Consider the following 21,045-nt stretch of genomic DNA (forward strand, 5'->3'; position numbering starts at 1 on the left):
TTTAGATATTTCTTGTTACAGAAGCGAACCGGATATTGATAAATGTCAGATTGTATTATAGATTTTTAGAATTATTTTAATTACAGGGCTGACAAATTTTTTGCTGTTTTGTGGAAGCAGGAATAACTTGCAAACAGTGTTGCCTTATTGCCGGTTGCAACGACCACCAACAAAACAACGCGAAAAATTCCAGAGTGTTCGGTGACAGTTTTAATTGTCAGCTGTCGTCGGTTTTCCCGTTCTAGATTTTCAACAAATCGCGATTTGACCGGCACGTTGTAAATTCCGCGAGGAAACGTTCAAAAAGCGTTTGTGAATATCATTCCAACGGCATTTCCGTACTGTGATAAACGATTAACCAGAGTTTCACTTTAAAAAGAATTGGAGCATCGTAAGCGATGGCCGCGATGTCAGTGATCGGGATAGATTTGGGGAACGAGTCCTGCTATATTGCAGTTGCGAAAGCGGGCGGAATTGAGACCATCGCCAATGATTACAGTTTGAGGGCCACACCGTAAGTTGTTTTATTTTGTTTAGGGGCTGCGTGAGTCTGGTTTACCCGAAAATCCCAAACGGCAAACAAGTAGTGGGTGTATGACTTCATCCAAAGGACTTGGGACCATTCACCTTGACAACACACAATGTCTATATATGGATTTTTTGATTGTATTTAATGTTTGTTTGAATTTTACTTTTGATTCATGTTTTGTGGTTTACTGATACATAGAATGTTATAATAACCTCGATAATAACACTACTGCTTGTGGCCAGTTTCAAATCTACAAATCCCTCAATCATCAGAACAGAGAACAAACAGGCTTGGGAATTGTATAATTGCCATGGAAAGATTACAAATTTGTCATATTCTACCTGAACTATAATCCTTTCTTTATAGGCAACCATCCTTTCCTTCCTTTTTTTAAGTCCAGCCACTATCAAAAATGGGATGTATTATAAAAGCCGTTTACTTGACTGTTTAGTACCTATATTAAACAATAATTGAGATTTTGTAGAAACTAATTTCTGACAAAGAGTAACAATAGAAAAAGGCATTTCTGTATTAATAAGAATAATTATTAGGTGTATGCAAACGCAAAATATTTGAGCAACATTTTTTACAATGAACACTGCCTTTCTGCTGTTCAATAATGAACAGGTCATTATTATATAATTAGTTAGATAACACTCAATTCTTAATAATGTGGCTATTGAAAATATGTTTTATATTGTATGAAGTTGTTGTTACTTTGAAACAATGGACTAATAAAGGATTTAATTTCAGTAAGTCAGTAATAAATACAAAAATTGAGTGTGCTATCTGCAGGATTGATTTACTGTACAAAGGGTTTCTTAGTAGAAGGTTATTCGCTGGTGTTTTTCAATCAAATTTGGACAAATATGGCAGTCAAATATACAGAAAAAAATTGGTGTTTCATTGCTCTTAACATCCCAAGCCTTATTTGCATGTATTAAAGTCTCTCAGAGTATATTTAATGTTTTATGTTGTATACCCATTATGTAAGAGTAGTAAAAATCATGCTACTGCCACAATAACAAAAACCAGACATCAGTTAAAACCTCGATTAAAACAGAAAACATTTTTAAACCGTTTCAGGTCCTATGTTGCATTTTCCGATAAAAATCGTATCCTGGGCGTGGCCGCCAAAAATCAACAGGTCACTAACATGAAAAACACTGTGTACGGCTTGAAACGGCTTCTAGGTAGAAAGTTCCAGGATCCACATGTACAACGGGAAATACAGTCGTTACCGTTCAACATTTTGGAAGACAAAAGTGGAAATATTGGAATAAAAGTTTGTAACCACCCCCAGATTGTGATTAAGGGTTTATTTTTGGTATTAAAACTTTGCAGGTAAATTATTTGAATGAGGAGCATACATTCTCTCCAGAACAATGTTTGGCAATGTTACTAACGAAACTAAAAGATACAGCCAGTGTGGCCCTGCAAACTCCTATCAATGATTGTGTAATCTCAGTTCCCTCTTACTTTACTAATAATGAGCGAAAGGCTTTGTTAGATTCAGCTGCCATAGCTGGTAAGATTGGATTGTTCTTATGTGATCTTTTTGGTTTTACATTGGATTGGTTTAGGGTTAAATGTATTGCGACTTTTTAACGAATCCGCCGCCACTGCCCTGTCTTACGGAATATACAAGCAAGATCTACCAGCTGAGGAAGAAAAACCCCGAAACGTAGTTTTCTTAGACTGCGGTTACGCTTCTCTTCAAGTTTTTGCTTGCTCCTTCCATAAGGGCAAACTAAAAATGTTAGCCACAGCTTCCGATCCTTATCTAGGAGGTAGAGACTTTGATCGAGCACTGGCCGATCATTTTTCCGCCGATTTTCAACAGAAATATCGCATTAATGCCAAATCGAATGCCAGGTAAATCGTCTGCAGATTTTTCTGTTGTGAATCCCTAATGGCAATCCTGAAATTGTAGAGCTTATATCAGACTGCTGGCAGAAGTAGAAAAATTGAAGAAGCAAATGTCTGCCAACTCCACAACTTTACCTTTGGCTATTGAGTGTTTCATGGAGGACAAAGATGTGAAGTCTGAATTGAAGAGGGCTGATATGGAAGCACTTTGTGCTGGTTTGTTCCAAAGAGTAGAAGATACACTGAGAAAATGTTTGCAACAGTCTGGTAAGTGTGAGAATGTCGCTAAAAATTTGATATTATAAGAAATGTGGGTAATTTTTAGGATTGAATGTTAACGAAATTTACGCCGTGGAAATCGTGGGCGGTTCTTCCAGAATTCCGGCCATAAAACAGTTGATCGAAAAAGTGTTCCAAAAGCAGCCAAGCACCACGTTGAATCAAGACGAGGCGGTGGCTAGAGGATGCGCTTTGCAGTGCGCTATGTTATCACCCGCTGTTAGAGTGCGGGACTTTAGCGTAACCGATGTTCAGGTTGGTTTTTGATACTAGTAATTGTCTTAGGAAAATTGTTGAAGGAAAAACAATTTTACAGAATTACCCAGTGAACTTGGTGTGGGAAGGTGCAGATTGTCCTGGAGGGGAGTCGCGGGGAGGTTTGGAGGTATTCCCCGTTAATCACGCCGTACCGTTCTCGAAGGTTTTGACTTTTTATCGCACTGAAGCGTTTTCTCTTCATGCCGTTTATTCTGGCCAAGTACCCTATCCGGACCTTAATATTGGTGAGTTTTTGCCACTAGGAAAGTTAATTTCATTCTAATTCAGTTTGATTAATAGCGTTAAAGACCTATGCTTACAGAATCATATTTTTCCTAGGTACATGGGTAGTAAAGGATGTAAGACCTAGTGCGGACGGTAAACCGCAAAAAATTAAAGTAAAAGCCCGCATCAATCTGCACGGCATCATGACGATTACCAGCGCGTCCCTGCTCGAAGCGAAAGAATCGGCCGAAGAGTCACCGGAGAACGAGAAAATGAACGTGGATAGCGCGGCCGATCAACAGCCGCAGCAACAGAACGGCGAACAGCAAAACGAACCTGACGAAAACGTGGACGCCGCCAAAGGACAACAACAGAAGGCAGAGGTAGGGTCCGGCTACCGCTGGACTAAGAAATTTACATCCTGGTTAAGCGGGGTACGCATTTTAATGCTGCCGGCCGCTAGTTGGGCCAACAGGCTAAATTTGATTTTTCCACCGTAAAGATATAATTTAAGTTTTGTTCATTGTTTTATATTCATTTTGGTTGGCTTTTGTTACGTTCACAACGAGACAGCGTGTTACGTTACGCTGCAGTCAGCCGGCAGTGTCAAAAACGAAAATTCTGTTTGTTTTTGTTTGTAGATATTTTCGTACTCTTCCCCCTGTCTGGTTTCCTTTTTTTTTAGTTACACCTAAACCTAACAATGAATATCTGCCGGTTATTTAAGAAAAACAAAACGATCATAAAAACATTTTGGCGGGTATTAATTGTCACTAAAAAATAATTCTGATATGAAAAAATTGCAAAATAACATTTTCATATTGGAATTAAGATTGTTACTATACTAATACTGAAGTTGAATCCAAACTATGGGTAGTAAAGCTGAAATTTTTAGGACGGTGAAAAAGAGAAAAAGAAAAGAATCGTCAAGAGCATCGAACTGCCGATTGAAGCGCTTACTTTCGGGTTCTCGAACGTCGAACTCGACAAATATACTGAGCAAGAGTTTCAAATGATCGCGTCCGACCGACAGGAAAAGGAACGGGCTGATTTCAGGAACGCTTTGGAAGAGTACGTGTACGAATTACGTAGCAAAGTGTCTTCGGAAGATGAATTGGCGCCGTACATTCTCGAAGCTGACCGAGAGCAACTCGTCAGCCAGCTGGATCAGATGGAGAATTGGTTGTACGAGGATGGTGAAGATTGTAACAAACAGGTAAGTTAATCTCAGGGCTCCAAAGTAAAACAAAATCAATTGTCACTTTTGAGTGAACTTTATGCAATATTTTTTTATTTGTTATCATACTTTAATTCTTGTATAATCTTTCTCATCAAAGAAGACTATTCAAAGTCATCCAATTTTCCTCTGATACGGCAAATAAAGAAATGCGAACGTACCTGTGAGATAGATTCGATATGATTATTGCCGTTTGCCAGCTGACGCTAACAGCAAACTTTGGAGGCAGCGTTGCCAGAGCTACCCCAATGGGGGTAGATCTACCTCATTTCCAACAACTTCACCCCGCTCGCTCCTCCCATCAAAATCTACCCCGTTATTAAATGGAACAATCAAGAAACAAATAATGTCTTTGTCACATTTTCTCCGACTTCGACCAATGTTGCCAGGTCTACCGTTAAAACGGTATATTTACCCCTGTTCTGTCATAATATGTTTTTGAATATAATCTACCGTTTTTAATTACGTTATTGCCATTATATTGGTTGTGAAACTTTTCATATACTTTTTCAATTTAGTGTATAGGAAATTTAATAAGGATTCTAAAAATGCGCTTAAAACAGTCTTACTCCAAATATTCTCTAAAACCACGTGATTGTCACGTGGCCGTCTACCTAAATAGTGTTCTACATACACGTCACAACTGTTACTAACATCAAAACTGTCAAACTATGCTCTAAAATTGCCTCTCTAAAAATAGGAAAAATAAACAGCATTTTATGCATCAAGAAAACACTATTGAACTTTCTCCTTCTCTTTCTAGCCAATTGCAAAATTGGAAGACATGAATTATCTAAATGTCCTTGATTGAGCGTTTGAATGGCGTTGAATCGTCTTCTTTCCTAACACAGACAATATTTTCTAGGTTTACATAGACAAATTAGCCGATCTGAAATCAAAAGGTGAACCGATTCAGCAACGTAAAATCGAATGTGAACTGCGACCTGCCATCGTTGAAGATTTTGCCCGATCTCTACAACAATGCGAAAAATATTTAGAGCTTAAGAGGTAAGTCGTATTTTTGATTTTACTTTTTTTGGTAAACATTACAATGTTCTGTGTAGAAGTCGGAATCCAAAAGTGGCTCACTTGACCGACGAAGAAATGTCCAAAGTGGAGCAAGCGTTCAAAGACGCCGCCAATTGGCTGGACCAGGCAAGAACTAAATTGGCGCGCGCTCCTAAACATTTGCCACCACCAATCACCATCGCCCAAATCAGACAGGAAAAGTACAATTTCGATAACGTTGTGAATCCGATTTTGAGTAAACCAGTACCGAAAGAGCCTGAAGAGTCAAAGAAGCAAGACCAAAAGGCCGAACCGAACGCTGCGAATCCGGAGCAAAATCAACAACAGCAAGAAAAAATGGAATGGTCGTAGGCGAGATATAATTGTGATTATAGGTGTTTTAAATTACTTATTACTATATTTAAAATAACTCAAGTTTAGGTGGTTTTGTGTATGAATGGACTCTAATACACCGGTTGCCCCATTTCTCCGTTAAGTATTCACGTGTTCTAGTTGAATAATAAAATTCACACTCTCGAAATTAAATAAAGTTTGTTTTTATTCGATTTTTCTTTGTTTAGTGTACCAGATGTGAATGCATTTTTTTATTTTTTTGGCATGTTTATTCAGCTAGCATTGTACCATATACTTAATATGTGTTCTGTTACAATGTAAGTAGGTAGGAGTCTACACTGCTAGTTAGATTAATACCTATAAGTTTTGCTTGAATGAGTTATTGTGAAACAAACGCTTTTATATAAAAAAAGCGGTACACCTTTTTTCCTAGGAAATTGCTAATTCAAAAACCTTTGATGTTTCTGGTTACAATTTTTTTTATTGTTTATTAAAACAACCTAATTTCACCACTCGACGTTTTATTTTGTTTTTTCTTACCATTTTTAACACTTTATTACACATTAATAAACTTAATAACAATCATTTTAACTACTAAAATTCTCTTGATCTAAAGTAAGTGACACTGAACAAATTAAAATATTAATTTGTTCAGGTGAGGGACAAGCAATTTGCAACTGGTCGTCCGTCGAATAACCTCCCTTGGGCAAAATCTGATCAATTTGCATGAATGCATTGATTATGTTGTTTTTAATGGGCCTGAACAAGATGAATTCCGTCTCCCTATTAGCCAGGTAGAGTTGCATTGAGCGCTGCACTTCCGGTATTTTTACCTTCATATTTTTCTGAGCCTCCGTAATTAACCCTGCAAATACATTTTTTTTTAGGCATATAAAAACACTTCCTACAATTAGCATACCTGCCACAACTTCAGGTTTACCGAAAGTCTGTCCTTTAACGGTCAAATCATTGACAGCAGTATTCTCCACGCGAATTATTTTTAAAATTTTATCAGCCTTTTCAATCCAATCTAGAATATTCCCTATAAGGACTTTAGTGACGTACGCAATAAATGATTCACAGCAAAGCTTGAGCTGCTTATCAATCTCCTTTCTTGAGTCAACCAAGTATTCTTTAACTTTTGGAGTGCCTTCAAGCAGAAATTCCAGAAGGGCATTATTACTGCCAAAAGAGAAAATTTGTCTTCTGTTGTGCAGCAAATCCACTGCAGCCTTTTGTACTGTACTAAAATCCAAACTGAGTTCTTTGGAAGTGAAATCCACTTGAAAAGGAGCTATTTGCTCCCTGATGATCAACAAATGTTTAATTTGAAACAATTTTCCGTCTATAGGGGTTTTCCTTGCTGAAATTTGCTCTGCAGCATTTTGCACTGTTCTAACACACACTATTAAAGCTTCCTGAGCTAAGCCTTGGAATGTATCTTTATCTAAGCAAAAATAAAGCCTGGATAAACACACCAAAGTTCGTTTGACTGTAGGATACCACATGCCATGCAAATCTGCTGGTGAATTGCCAGTGTATGATCTTAAATGTGTGGCAATTGGAGCATTTATTTGTGCAACTTCTTGTGATTCAAGTGACACAACTGAAGAAGCTCTAGAGTCTGGACGTCTCTCTTTCAAGTCCAAAACGACGTTTTCCATCTGAACTAACTTTTCTGGATATGCCAAATCACCTGGTGAAGGTTTGTAGTCATTTAAATCATGCTTGAAGAAGACATTAGTCCTAAAAACTAGTCTCTCTTCCACATCTTCTAGTAGTTGCCTTAGCACCTCAACATATTTAGTTAAATGCTCATCATTCAAAGCTTTATCACTCAACATCTCATTTTTTAATATACCACACAATTCAGACAGGATTTCTATGTGATTTATTAAAATCAGACAAGGTCTTAACTTGTCATACAAATGTTGACTTAAAGTGCCCAGATAATCATGAAGTTGGGGTGAAATGTTGTTAAAAAAATAGTTGTAACACCTAGATTCATCCATGCATACTTTAATGGTGAAAAGGCAACAAGAACGAAATAGAACACTAAAATCAGTTTTGTGTTTTTCTTTAATCTCCCCCAAAGATTTTGACACTGCCACCTCCAAGATTGGAAGTCTTTGAGTAAAGTAACTTTTCTGACAGTCATATAAAGTGTTGTGATAATAGCTACTGACATCCTCTTTTGACTCAATGTAGTCTAAAATAAGCTTCACTTTGCCAGAAGCACTTTGAAACTTTCCATAATACAATGAAAATATTGAATCCACACTTTCTTGCTCAGTGTCAATTTTTTCTGCATGAAATATTTGTTTGGTGGTTTCACTAATAACAGAATTAACAAAATTATAAACAAATGATAATGCAGTGCTTAACAAACTTTCATATTTCATTCTGTACACTTTAGCCTCTTTGAAATTAAGGTTTTTATCTAAATAACCTATAGCATCATTAATAGTATCTAAAACTGCAATAAAATCTTTTGTGTTTACTTTACTATAGCCCAAGTGTTCTACTGATTCCTGACATTTGGAAAAGGACACAAAATACTTAAGTTTACTATTTATGTCATTCTTTTTTTCTTTGAGCAACCTTTGATGGACCATTAGTTGCTCACTTAAATTATGCAAATAATTTGTTTTTTCAATAACATTTTGATAGGTTTGTTTTAAATTATTTATGGAATTCACTGTTGAACTTGAATGTTTAAAAACAGACTCACAGTTTACCAAATGTCTGGACAGACACTCATAGTACTCTTGATATTCTTTTAAATTTTCGTGTTGAATTTCTTTCTCCACTTTAACCATCCACTGAACAAAATCTTTATTATTATTAATAACTGGCATAGAGTCAGACTGCTCTACACCAGAAGGTTGAGGCTGGTCCTGTCCTTTGCCAGAATCATAATACAATGACTGCACTATATCACTGAGTTCATAGATTAAGTCTTTCTGCTCCTCGTCGAGCGGCGCTAGCGGGTCTTCAGCAGATTGCCATTTGGTGACATTTTCTTGAATCTGTTTTTCACGATCGTCTTCAGCCCCATTTTTTGCAGTCGGACGACTCATGTTTGCTGCCTTAATTATTTTAACCGTTCATTAAGAACGTAACTGTTTAATTTACTAGATTTAGTTTTTGCAAACGTACTCAAATGATTACAAATTATATTAAATAAATAAAAACACAAATTTGTGAAAATTGAGGTTAAGTTATGATCAAAACTTCTCAAGAATAACTGTCTGTTTTCTGTCAAAAGTGTCAAATCCAGAAATCAATAATCAATGGCCGATGGCCGTCAGTGTCAATTAATTTTTATTTTTTTTTAATTATTGAAGATAATCCATAATAATAACACAAAAAAATCAGTGCTTAGATAAATATGTCGTATTTCGAATATTTATTTGTATATAGGCAGATTTTCTCAGCCCATTGCAGCTTTAGCAGACCCTTTGAATTTTAAGGTTATGGATCAATTATTTTTTATGGGGGTCATTTAATTACTGGATTGGTAAACAAACTCTTATGGCAGAGAGTTTGGATTTGAGGGTGGGAAGGCCCTACCCTTCGAGTGCGAGTTCTGTTAAAGATGAGTCTTTCAGCAATTCGGTTAATACTGAGGATATGACAGAAGGGGAAAGCTCAACAGAAGAAGGTAAATCTAATTGCATAGGTTCTGTATGAAGCACAAGTAGTATTATCCATATTTTAAGATTCTAGTCGAATGCATCACCAATTGAATGTGGAAGAAGAAGCCAGAGTGAAAGATTTCTTTGCTAGTAGTCTGCTTAATGTGGAGGACAGTAGTGGTGATCAAATATATGGGGTACATTTTGTTAAGTAAAATTTACAGTGGTTCTTAATGAATTTAAAATTCAGGATAAGAATTCAAGGAATTCTGATGATTCTGAGGAATCTAATAGCTCATCCTCTGATGATGAAACACAATGTGAGATTTGTCAAAGGATTTTCTTAGATACTAAGGATCTTGATTTGCACATTAGGTCTAGAAGATTAGGAGATAAGAGGTTGTGTCTACCTGACCAACAAACAGGAAATTTCATAAAAATTTTGTAGATATCAGTGCTGTAATTGTCAAAAAACATTCCGTGATAACACTCAACTAAAAGTCCATGCCAGAAAACATACTGGTGAAAAGCCTTTTGAGTGTAGTATTTGTCATAAAAAGTTTACTGTAAATGGCAATTTAAACAAGCACATGAGAATTCATACTGGTAATATTTTGCATTCTGCTCTGTAGAGATGTTAGGGAATCAGAAGTGTTTGGTTTTAGGTGAAAAAAGATTTGAGTGTTCAGATTGTGGGAAAAAATTCACACAATTTGCCCATCTGGAAGACCATATAAAAACACATTCTGGTATTTTTTTTCTCATGTTTTAGTATTATGATTTTAACAGAGATTTTTAGGTGAAAGACCTTTTGTCTGTAGTTACTGTCAAGCTTCATTTAAGACCAAAGCCAGACTGAAAAAGCATGAAAAAAGCCATACAGAAAATACTCCAATTTTAACTAAAAGGGCCGTAAGTTGCCCCAAGTGCAATATAGTTTTTGGTGGAAATCGCCAATTGGGTGGTAAAAGTTGTCTATACTGAAATTTATCAGATATTTTAGGCAATTTGTGTTTTCAGCTCATTTAGCCACTCACGTGCCTGACACTGAAGGTCCGTTCATGTGCCATTTGTGCGGCAAAGTGTTTTCCAAGTACACAAACCTTCAAGAACATCAGAAAACCCACATCGAGACCAGATCGTTTTTTTTGCGAATTGTGCGACCGGAAATTTTCGAGCGGCACTCATTTACGTCGCCACATGAATTCGCATTCCGGTTTTCGACCTTACAGTTGCGATATTTGTAATCGGCCATTTCCGTCTTCACAAAACTTGAAACGTCACATGATGACCCACACTGGAGAGAGACCTTTTGAGTAAGTTTTCAATTAAAAAAAAAACAGATTTTGAATCAAAACCTTGTTCCTAGTTTGTGATTGGCCAAAAAGAAAACCAGCAAACTGGAAGCTGTTTTTTTTTTACCAATCACAAACAAATAATGTGAATATTATTATTTTCAGTTGCGGAGAATGCGGAAAAAAATTTCTTACGCAAGAAAACCTTAACAGACACATGAGAACGCACACGGGCGAAAAACCGTTTGCATGCGAAATTTGCGGTCGCGTTTTTGCTCACAGGTACTTCTACCTAAGTTCACTGAATTAAAGCAGAATTTGACACTTTATTTTTGTAGTACGACCGCAAAAGAACATTATCGCGCCCTTCATACTGAAGAAAAGCCCTACAAATGCCCAGTATGTAGGCAAAGTTTTTCCATCAGCAAAATCCTGTACAAACACGTCCGAGTGAAACATCCTGACTATTTTCCTCAATTTAAAAAGGAACAAAATCTCACACCTAATATGAAAAAGGCCATCAACAAAATACGGAATGGAATCAAGTGTGAAGATGATAATATTAAAGTGGAGTTTGATTTGGATGAAGGTAAGTTTAAATTAGTAGTCTTAATTGGAGTTTTAGTAAATTTTGTGTCATTTCAGGCTACCAAAACCCAACTGCAATATCAAAACTGGATGAAAAAGTTGAGGCAATTCCAAAAATAAAAGTAGAACCAAATGAAGATAGGGAGGCACAAAAAAACTGTGAAGAAAGTCCTGTCAAAAGAATTAAAAAGGAAGAATCTGGAACACACTCCACTGCAGTGACAAATGGTGAAAATTCCCAAGTTAAATCAGAACAAGACCAGTGATAACATTTTGTAGTATAGTACAAAGTTAGAATGTAAAGTCTCAGAAAATTGTAATTATAATATATAAATGTGTATATTTTAAATGGGACTTTTATTGTTGGAAAAAGGGCTTGAAAAAACACACACAATGTATAATGTTTATAAACTTACAAATTTATTAATTATTCTTCATCTCGGATAACTGTTGTTTTTTCTGAAACATATAGTCCATCCAAGAATTTACGAATATCCTTATCCTTAACAGTTGTGGACTGTTGGATTAGTGCTGCAGACCTGGAAACATCTTCCAGAGAATTTCCTTCAATCACCAATTCATCTTTCTGGGCAGTGGAGTTTTTAACTGTTACACCTGGTGCCATTTTTACCCTAAGACATTCAATCTCACTTCACTACTCCACAATTATTATAGATAAACCTTTACCTTCTGATGTATTTCTCTCCCAAGAAATTCCTGATTTCAATAACACTGTTATTCTCAGTGGTGACACAGTTAATAGGGAAATGAGCATATACTGCCCTCATTTTGTATTGGTACCCCTTAGTGACCCCCTTCAACATGTTCTCCACATGGGAACATACAGTCCTGACGGCCGCCAACTCTTTCTTAGTACCAAACCATTTTTCCACTTTCAACAAACGCGGATTAGCCATACGAATGTCGAGGGCCAAGTGCTTGAAAGATCGTTTCAGGACACCTCTGGGCCCCTTAACAGTGATGACTCTACTTTTGGTGGAGACGGTGATCCCCTCTGGGATTTTCACCGTTTGATTGGTCACTATTTGTTTCATGGCTCCTAAAAATAAAAAAAATCACTACTCACTACTTTACTATCACTACAACTGTAATAATTTGTAATTTGTATGTTAGTAAGAAACTAAGAAATGATTGGGTCTGTTGTTATAGCCACATAACCTACGAAAGTGTTATTATAGTTTCGAAATATAAGTAAAATATTGAAGTAATGGAAATGATATGTGATTGAACATTTAAATAATAGTAAAATAAATGTTTTTTAAGTAAAATTAACTACAAACCAGGTGTAATAAGTAGGATGAATTGGGATTTTACTTTTCAAAAAATACAAACACAAACCTTTAGCTTAGCAGTAAAGGACGAAAAGAGACGTCATATGTCAAATGTCCGAAAGTCCGAAACCAAAATGTCTAATGGGTTAAATTTCTCGTCTTCTTTTTTATTTATGATCACTGATCAGTAAAGTTGAAACAAACATGGAGTCGACACAGAAAATGGTTAAAGTTGAATTAAGAAAAAAAAAAACGTAAATAACTGGACTAGCTAATTTCCAAGTATTAAAAAAGTCGTACACATTTACTATGATAAAAAATAAAAAAATACAATGTACAAATAATACAAATACAAAATTACAAAAACGCAAAAACCTTTTAGCAAATTTTTTCCAATTTACAATTAAAATATTCGGTTGCCAATATTTATTAGTCAATCAAGTCAATTAATTTAATGGCTTCTTGCACTGACGTATTTAAGACTTTTAATCTGTCAACGACAAGTCTTGTTTAAACTAAATTATTATTAAAATATTAAATATGTTAATGAAATTGGATCTAATACTGTATTTGTCCTTCGACGGCCATTGTCAATCTTGGTTTACAACTTTACAACGCGTTTCATATACTATACTACATATTTTCATATACAGTTGTTGTGTTTTATTTTTTAATCATTTTTATTAAAGTGTTTTTTTAATTTTTAACAAATTTTTTATCTTTGAATTTTCAGTATTGAAGTTATTTTTTATGTTTATGTAAAAGTGTCTAACCTAAATTTGTAGGTATGGCTGTAGAGCAAAGAGGTATCAATGCAACTAATGTGGTTTCACCCCTAAACAGTAAACTTGAAAAAACCTTTAAAGTTATTGTTATTGGAGATTCAAATGTAGGAAAAACCACCCTTACTTACCGGTTAGTTTCCTCTATAATTATGCATGGAGTTTTTGAAAGAGTTTGTTGTACTGTAGATTCTGTGAGGGCAGTTTTCTAGACCAATCTGAGGCTACTATTGGTGTGGACTTTCGCAGTAGAACAGTTGAAATTGATGGAAATCCCATTACATTACAATTATGGGACACTGCAGGTCAAGAGAAGTATAGAATGTCCATGGTTCGGCATTACTACAGGTTAGATTACTTGTAGAATTTCTATGGAAGGTTTACATTAAAAAAAGTACATAATTTAGAAACACAGACGCTGTGATTCTGGTTTATGATGTAACAAACCGGGCTTCGTTTGATTCCTTAAAAAAATGGGTAGAAGAATCCAACATAAACTGTATGGCTGACATTCCTAAAATTCTTGTAGGAAATAAAAGTGATGGACCTTCTGCCATTCCTATTAATGAGGCACAAAAGTTTGCTGATACATTTAATATGCCTGTAAGTACAGCTTTGTGAATACATTCTAAGGGGACTGATGTGGTTTTTCCTAATGTAGTTGTTTGAAACGTCAGCCAAACTGGACTCAGAATGTGACAATGTAGATTCAATTTTCCTTACTCTGGCTCATAAATTGAAAAATCAAAAACGCTACATGACTGCCCTTACTGAAGACCCCAATACGACACATCTAAGAGCTTCTATAGTTAATCGCACCACAGCAACTAATAAGGGCTGGTGTTGTTGATTAAAATTTTAAAGTTTTATCAGTATATTAGTACAGTAAAAGTGTATTTGTGACATTAGTTTTATATTTTGAAGGTTGCCTAATTTTAGTATTATAATTAATAAAGAAAGTGAGATATATTTTTAATACGTTACTCTGTAGGGTTTCTTTTTGTCCTTGCTAAGGTGGTGGATGAGTATTGTTATTTGAAAAAGTTCATGTGCGGTATTTGCCTAAATCACAGGGGTTCCTAGTTTGTGATTGGTCAAAAAAAAATTCATTGAATAATCATTATCAAAACGTATTAAGTGAAGATTAGTGTATAAAACATAAAGAGTTAAATACAGAGGGCTCTTTGGACAAGCACTGGTTTAATTACTCGCGCAATTACTGCTCTAAAGCTGAACAAGCATTTTGTACGCACTTGTTTCCATATTATGCGTGCAAATAACAACCGTGTAAACGTACTTGACATTTACACGAACTTTGTCCTTTACTTTGATTTATTGTTTCTACTTTTCCATTATAAATCAAGCTGGCTCTTTTATTTACTCTTGGTGGGTAGTTTGTGATTGGTCAAAAAAGAAGCTTTCTTTTTTTGACCAATAACAAACGACTGCATCTGTGTAAAATTTGTTACAAATATACTTCTATTATTGAATCACTGTGTGTAAAGCCACTGCATTTTATTAACGTCATCCCGTAATTTCCATTACCAAATGTTCCATTATTAACTGCGCGAACCAATTTTTTGCACAATAAAATGACGGACGTATAATTTTTGAGTGTTTCCATCAATTAAACGGCGTTGAGTTTTCAATTTTCTGCTTTTTACATCGAGAGCGGCGAAGCCTTTTCGAGGGCCGTTAACAAAATTATTTACGATCGAAATAACTCCACATGCATGTACTTTTTTTTGCCAAAATATTGTATAGGATGTCTTTTATAGATTTTTTTTAAAACATGTTTTTTCCATTACTCTTCCCAAATGAGCTGATGGTTATATCTGATAAAATAGACAAACTGAAATTCCATTATTGATAATTTGAAAGCTCGATACTATCTACATTGTCATTTTATACATATTTGGTCTGCTTTAACAGGCAGCTTTCTGTACAAACCATATGGGACACTTTATCTAGATATCTGTGTATATAGGGCTAAATTGGTTAACTATAGGAATCAAAATTGCGTTATCTCTAGTGTTCTGGAATAAAAAGCAGAATTACGTTTAAATTGCAAACCGGTTGGCCTCATTCAGTCAGTCAAGTTTAATCCAGTTTAACGCTTCACTTCCTCTTTACTTTCTGATATGTAATCAACAGGCTTTTTGTCGGACTAACAATTTTCTCTGCAAGTTGCAAAAAATGAGTCTTAATTTCTTATTTAACTTCTGTTCAAAAATCGAATCTCATGTGTATGTGAAGTAGGTGTAGTTTGTCATGTGTAGATTCCAAAAATCGAATAAAAAATTATAAGTTTGGTTTGTTGCTCAAATTTGGGACACCCTGTATAGTACTGATGGATTATCTAGGAAGTAGACGCAAATATGTATAACATTCATATTTGGTATTTTTTTTTTAATATAATTAAAACAAGTTACAAGGATGTTCAAATGAATCACCCTGTAAACTACTCCATTGTATTGTCAAATAACTCGGTTATTTTGACAATTATCGGGTGGTTCAATATACCAGTTTGTAGCCCTTGAAATTCTCTTTTGACCACCTAGTATAGCGTTTTTACCTAAGACGTCGAATAACTGAGTTATTTACTGTTAAAAGTGAGTTGTTTGTTGTAAAGTTTGATTTTGACAGCCCAAAAGGGGAAACATTACTATACCCTTGCATAAATTTGCAAATTATATTTTTTTAAAAATTCATATTATTTTGAAAAGTGTTGAGGTTAGGTATACAACATTTTTCAGAAAGTTTCCGATAATTTTCCGGAAAAATGAAAATTCCAAAATAATTAGTTTTTTAATTGATTGTACAACAATCCAATATCAATTCAAATAAAGTTTAATGTAGTTTTAATCATCTTATTGGAATGCATGATAAGTTTGACAATAACAAAGACAAGTTTGACAGTTGTTTTCCCTATAATGGGGTGTGTTCCCCATTTAACTCTAGTCAATATCATTCTCTTTGTTTTTATTGTTCCGTCGGTCAAATGAAACGTATAAAATGTTCCAAGGAAAAACGGAAATTTTCCATATCTATTTGCATTCATAACAAGGCGACGTTTTGTTTGTACTAAGCCATTTTCCCACAAACAATACAGAGAGAGCGACGCGGTTCGCTTCATTTGAAATTCAAATGGAAACATCCTAAATTATTTATACGGAGAAATTGGAAAAGTTGCCGGGGTCTTTATCAAATTTCAAATAAAAGAATATCGGGATTGTCATTAAACCCGCGAGAGGACCGGACAGGATTCGGGAAAATTAGTTTAGATGCGGAACGGTTCTGGATTTTGTCGTTGTGCATTCTCCAATGCCGATTATATTGTCTTGACGACTGTTTCTAATTTCATTTACGTCGAATAAAATTGAAATTATTGCTTCCATTTAAATTTCAGTTTATTTAATTACTTAGTTTTATATTTATTATCAACTAAAATTAAACAGTACATACATAAACTTCTCATAAACTCGTCTATTTTATCAAAAGGTCCTACCCTCGTAAAAATAATTGTTTAAGTTTAATTAAGCCTTTCCGAGTACAGGTTAGACCATTTCCAAGACGATTGTGATAAAACTTTCAATTACTCCTTTATAAGTAAGTGTTTACGGTCAGTTGATTTGACTGTGACATTTTGGATTTTATTTGTCACAGTCAAATCACAATCCACCATTAATTGCATAGAATCTAGTTATACGCACTAGAGAGGTCATTGCTGCTAGCGCCACCTATCCGGAACGTCATTCAAAATGCTCAGCGTTTCCAGTCAATTGACAGTAAATAACATCCAAAGCTGTAATAATTGGCACTTTGCGAAACATTCCACATTCTGTTTGCCCCAACTAATGGAGAACGTTCCAGACATGGACCGCGTTGACTTATTTATCTCGTCATTATGCAAATGCTCCGCAAAATTCCTTACATGTTGAGGCCTTTATCATTTCGCGCGCCCCTTGAAACGTTTATGATGGTCCAATTTTCTGTAATTCAGGCCGGAATAATGTTTTTTGTCTCCCATACCCCCATTTAAGAAAATATATGTTGGGGGGGCGGTAGACCCACATCTGCATCTGTTACCCCCCCCCCCCATCGAGCAAAAAACCGGGTCACGTGGCTTAGCGCTGTCGTGAAAGTTATTTATGTGTCTGTTAAGGAAATTTATAAGCCTATAACAACTCGGGGATAAATAAAGGTGACAGGGAAAAAAACTGGATTGTGGGAACAATTTAGGATTTTCTGTTACATTGGATTCTATATTATGACAAGTTAGAAATGGTAAGGTTTTGTTATTTGTTTATCAATCTGTTTCTAGACTTGGGAACGCCATTTGTACTTTCTAACTCATAGAGTTGAGTACAGATGTCACTAACGTCAAAACTGTCAAACTATGCTCTAAAGTTGCAAAAATCAGGATTTAGGAACGTTTTCTTGCAGTATTTGTTAATAAAACATATTTTTGAGATTTATGACAGTTATTTTGACAATTGTCACGTGACCGTCTAGCTAAATAGTATTCTACAATCACGTGACAACTGTCACAAACGTCAAAACTGTCAAACCATGCTCTAAAGTTGCAACAATCAGGGTTGAGAACCAGTTTTCTTTTAGTACTCGATATAAAGAGTGTTTTTGAGATTTATGATTTTGACAATGGTCACGTGACGGTTTAGCTAAATTATTCTTTAAAACCACGTGATCTAACAATTATTATTAAAAAAATGAAAAATCTGTATTTTTGAAATACGGTTTTTACTATTTATAGCAAGAATCAATGATTAAAATTTTTGACAATTGCCATTTTAACCATATCAGATGGTGTTTACCGAATGATGCGGCATTAATGGGGCTGTTCCTAGATTTGGAAACGTCATTTGTATTTTCTAACTCATGAGTTGAGTACAGACGTCACCAGATGTTGCGCAACAACTCTGACAAGTTAGAGTTAATTCAATATTATACTTATGACGGGTTGCACTGACGTATTTAAGGGCCTTACTTGAACTAAGTTAGAATGTGACAGGTCAGGTGTAAAATGTCACAGTCTAATTAAAACTTACCCTAGTGTGCTCTTAATTATGTAGGTGCAATTAGCCCTTAATTAAGTATGTAGGCAGGTGGAATAGCTGAAAAGTAGGCGCAGAAATAAACAGGGTCGTATTTACAGCGGGGATAGACCCTAAACAGAATTAAAGCTACATTTACAATCACTTCCAAGTCTACTTCAAAATTGACAGTTCAAAAATGACAAGTCTGTAAAATTTTAGGTTAGATACATGTAAATATATTAGCATTTAAGTTTAGTTAATCAAATACAAATTTTAAGTTTAAAAGACAAAAATCCTTGGAAAATCAAAATGTAGTAAACAAAACATCGATATAACCTATAAATTGGTCATTTTGAACTCAAATTGGAATTAATTTTAATGTAAATGTAGCTTAAAATAGCATTTGCCTCACACTGATTTTTGTATTGAAATTGTTCAGTTTCTGTTTTCAAGTAAACTTTTGCCGAACAAAACAAAAAAAGTCCACGTGTTCGTAATATATTAAACGTTGTAATATTCATGCTCATTTGGCTGTGAAACATTTCACAGTGACAAGATAATATTGCCGGCTGGATAATCTGGAAGCAATTATTCCTGGACAATTTTAACTATTCACATATGTAGCACAAAACGATTCTTCACGTCATCCGTACAAAGGCGCGCACATTACAACGGAATATATCCTTTGCATTATAAATGACGGGCTACTTTGAAATTTTACGTCCCTTGTTAAGTTGAACGAACAGAGCCGTCCTGGATTTGCCTGTCACTGGGGAACGGGGAAAATCTGGATAAATAATTGGACGGTTGACGTTAAAATTAAATGCGTAAGAGAAATATGAATCGCGATATTTAAAATGGTTAGTTCGGAATTAGTTTACTGCAACGTGCATTTAAGTATCTAGACTGGAATTCCAGAATCCGAAACCAATCCAGTTTTATCGGACACTATATAACTTTGTTTACGTCTGAAACAAAAACGAGACTCGAAAACTTTTGCAAACGGTTGTCGTTGCGATGCCACTCTGGATAAATATTAATTAGACTGGTGGAGTTTCCAGGATTAAATCCTGTCTAAATGCGGATGGAGAAAATGGAAAATATGAAACAGTCAGTGACGGTAATTAGTTTAAATGTGGAAGATTTGGACGTGTTGCCTTTATAAGCACTTGAGGAAACATGTGTTTTGGATGTTTCCTTGTTGAAGGGTTCTCCTTCAAATGCACGTTTCTGTCGCCTTTCAAGGAAAGTAATAATTACCACTGAGATGGTCTTCCTCTGTTATTAACATTTATGTAACATTAATCACTAAATGCCATTGTATATCAAAAATCAAGCAAATGTAGTGTGTGATGTCTAGAGTCTGGATTTCTAGAAATTTTTCTTTTTGTAAATAATAAAAGCAACCAACGTTTGACATCTAATATGGGAACGATTTATGCAAAAACGCGTCATTTGACAGATTTTGTTGAGGTTTTTTTTTTTAGTTTTTTGTGCTTATTTACAGCTATTTTTGTATGGTTTAACTAGTTTTTCACAAAACAAGCTTTTCAAGTTTTTATTAATAAACTTAACTAAGCTTTGACAAAAAATTGCTGTATTGAGATATTGAAAGCTTCTGAACAAAAACATGTTGCAAAATGTATAAGTATCAATTTACAAATTTAAACTAATCAAAAAATTTTCAAATACTCCTGAAGTAGTCTAAAAAAATGTAAAAACATTCCAAAACACTATAAAACCTCTAAAATGCCTTGCAAAGCAGCTTCCAAATGCTTTTCAATTTATCTAGAAACTTTCAAAAGCTTCCGTATGCTTCTAAAGTAGTTTAACAGCTTCCAAAAGTTTCTAAAACCGTCTACAAGGTTTTAAATGTCTTAAAGGCAGTCCAGAACATTCAAGGTTCTTTTAACTGCCCAAAAATGCTTCTAAAGTAGTCAAAAAAGGTTTTAAAACACTACAGAAACTCCAAAACAGTCTAGAAGCTTTTTCGTCTAGAATTTGCCATATCCTGTCAAAATTGACGAATCCTCTAAAACCAGAGGGTTCTGGCACAATTTTCCATCTTCTCCCTATTCCTGTCCTACATCTTTTAAATCATCTTTCTTCGCTTTTAAGCAATTGTTGTTGTTTTTTTTACTAAACTCCTTCCCTATTTCGTTGGTCCTTGTTTAGGCACCTACTATTCAATTGTTTTTTTCTTAATTCTTCGTTTTGTCTATTTTCACTGCTTTTCTTTTTTATTTTAACTTTCGTTTGCACTCTTGTCGAAATGGCAATTTTAGTTTATTAAAATATCTAAACTGTGCTATTATCATACAAAACGAAAGAGTGGATAAACATTTTGAACAAACACTCTATATTCAAATTTAACATAAAATTCAGAACTAAAAAAGTTTTAAAATATATTAATTTACATTATGTCTACTGTGAACACTCACGGTTCATTTTGACACCCTGTAACTGAATTCTTTTTTAAAATGTGTCGGCCTCTGGTAAGGTCTTCTATCAAAATTCCTCTGCAAGTAGCTAGCTAAATCACTTTTACCCGTTCTTCCACTCTTCCTCTCTGACACTAAAAGAACGTAATTCTTCTTTAAAAATATGTTTGGCTTTAATAGTTGTTGGGACAAT

General features: G+C 34.9%; 5 protein-coding genes across 9 annotated transcripts; 3 read left to right on the forward strand and 2 right to left on the reverse strand.

Moving 5' to 3' along the window:
• Positions 1-194: 194 nt before the first annotated feature.
• Positions 195-6,269, forward strand: Hsp110 (heat shock protein 70Cb). Of its 3 annotated transcripts, XM_081981723.1 has the most exons (12): positions 195-514; positions 1,616-1,814; positions 1,874-2,057; positions 2,113-2,404; positions 2,463-2,665; positions 2,724-2,932; positions 2,994-3,180; positions 3,275-3,594; positions 4,056-4,376; positions 5,263-5,405; positions 5,462-5,790; positions 5,847-6,269. In XM_081981723.1, the coding sequence occupies exons 1-11, from the start codon at positions 399-401 to the stop codon at positions 5,775-5,777; spliced, it is 2,490 nt and encodes an 829-aa protein (XP_081837849.1). In that variant the 5' UTR covers positions 195-398; the 3' UTR covers positions 5,778-5,790; positions 5,847-6,269. The 3 variants fall into 3 exon arrangements, with proteins under 3 accessions (XP_081837849.1, XP_081837848.1, XP_081837850.1); XM_081981722.1 differs by having other exon boundaries at positions 196-514; positions 5,462-6,269; XM_081981724.1 differs by having other exon boundaries at positions 201-514; positions 3,275-3,543; positions 5,462-6,269.
• Cog3 (conserved oligomeric Golgi complex subunit 3) lies at positions 6,264-8,994 on the reverse strand. 2 transcript variants are annotated; one of them, XM_081981730.1, is made up of 3 exons: positions 8,491-8,994; positions 6,679-7,455; positions 6,264-6,624 (listed from the first exon to the last, which is right to left on the reverse strand). In XM_081981730.1, exons 1-3 carry the CDS (start codon positions 8,837-8,839, stop codon positions 6,347-6,349), a joined length of 1,404 nt encoding a protein of 467 aa, XP_081837856.1. In that variant the 5' UTR covers positions 8,840-8,994; the 3' UTR covers positions 6,264-6,346. The 2 variants fall into 2 exon arrangements, with proteins under 2 accessions (XP_081837856.1, XP_081837855.1); XM_081981729.1 differs by having other exon boundaries at positions 6,679-8,956.
• An 85-nt stretch (positions 8,995-9,079) lies between these two features.
• On the forward strand, positions 9,080-11,629 carry LOC145730508 (uncharacterized). The gene is given in 11 exon segments (XM_081981732.1): positions 9,080-9,423; positions 9,482-9,594; positions 9,648-9,796; positions 9,846-10,003; positions 10,063-10,146; positions 10,197-10,361; positions 10,418-10,539; positions 10,541-10,713; positions 10,858-10,974; positions 11,031-11,281; positions 11,338-11,629. Coding segments are annotated over 11 exon segments (1,671 nt in total). The 5' UTR covers positions 9,080-9,293; the 3' UTR covers positions 11,547-11,629.
• A 49-nt stretch (positions 11,630-11,678) lies between these two features.
• RpL9 (ribosomal protein L9) lies at positions 11,679-12,776 on the reverse strand. 2 transcript variants are annotated; one of them, XM_081981757.1, is made up of 3 exons: positions 12,640-12,776; positions 11,968-12,340; positions 11,679-11,912 (listed from the first exon to the last, which is right to left on the reverse strand). In XM_081981757.1, exons 2-3 carry the CDS (start codon positions 12,333-12,335, stop codon positions 11,708-11,710), a joined length of 573 nt encoding a protein of 190 aa, XP_081837883.1. In that variant the 5' UTR covers positions 12,336-12,340; positions 12,640-12,776; the 3' UTR covers positions 11,679-11,707. The 2 variants fall into 2 exon arrangements, with proteins under 2 accessions (XP_081837883.1, XP_081837881.1); XM_081981755.1 differs by having other exon boundaries at positions 12,582-12,710.
• A 437-nt stretch (positions 12,777-13,213) lies between these two features.
• On the forward strand, positions 13,214-14,337 carry LOC145730703 (ras-related protein Rab-33B-like). The gene is made up of 4 exons (XM_081982046.1): positions 13,214-13,487; positions 13,544-13,702; positions 13,762-13,957; positions 14,016-14,337. The coding sequence occupies exons 1-4, from the start codon at positions 13,360-13,362 to the stop codon at positions 14,202-14,204; spliced, it is 672 nt and encodes a 223-aa protein (XP_081838172.1). The 5' UTR covers positions 13,214-13,359; the 3' UTR covers positions 14,205-14,337.
• The last annotated feature ends 6,708 nt before the right edge of the window (positions 14,338-21,045 follow it).

Source organism: Ips typographus, linkage group LG6 (assembly GCF_016097725.1).
Source record: "Ips typographus isolate SLU linkage group LG6, UJ_Ityp_2.0, whole genome shotgun sequence".
Taxonomy (NCBI): domain Eukaryota; kingdom Metazoa; phylum Arthropoda; class Insecta; order Coleoptera; family Curculionidae; genus Ips; species Ips typographus.

Excerpts from the sequence above, each read along its gene's own strand:
- Hsp110 (XM_081981723.1), top strand. The coding sequence starts at position 399 with ATGGCCGCGATGTCAGTGATCGGGATAGATTTGGGGAACGAGTCCTGC. Across the intron at positions 2,933-2,993 it reads TTAGCGTAACCGATGTTCAG|AATTACCCAGTGAACTTGGT; the intron begins GTTGGTTTTTGA and ends ACAATTTTACAG. Across the intron at positions 3,595-4,055 it reads TTACATCCTGGTTAAGCGGG|GACGGTGAAAAAGAGAAAAA; the intron begins GTACGCATTTTA and ends TGAAATTTTTAG.
- Cog3 (XM_081981729.1), bottom strand. The coding sequence starts at position 8,839 with ATGAGTCGTCCGACTGCAAAAAATGGGGCTGAAGACGATCGTGAAAAA. Across the intron at positions 6,625-6,678 it reads TAAACCTGAAGTTGTGGCAG|GGTTAATTACGGAGGCTCAG; the intron begins GTATGCTAATTG and ends ATGTATTTGCAG.
- RpL9 (XM_081981757.1), bottom strand. The coding sequence starts at position 12,335 with ATGAAACAAATAGTGACCAATCAAACGGTGAAAATCCCAGAGGGGATC. Across the intron at positions 11,913-11,967 it reads GGAGAGAAATACATCAGAAG|GGTAAAAATGGCACCAGGTG; the intron begins GTAAAGGTTTAT and ends TGAATGTCTTAG.
- LOC145730703 (XM_081982046.1), top strand. The coding sequence starts at position 13,360 with ATGGCTGTAGAGCAAAGAGGTATCAATGCAACTAATGTGGTTTCACCC. Across the intron at positions 13,488-13,543 it reads AAAACCACCCTTACTTACCG|ATTCTGTGAGGGCAGTTTTC; the intron begins GTTAGTTTCCTC and ends GTTGTACTGTAG. Across the intron at positions 13,703-13,761 it reads ATGGTTCGGCATTACTACAG|AAACACAGACGCTGTGATTC; the intron begins GTTAGATTACTT and ends TACATAATTTAG.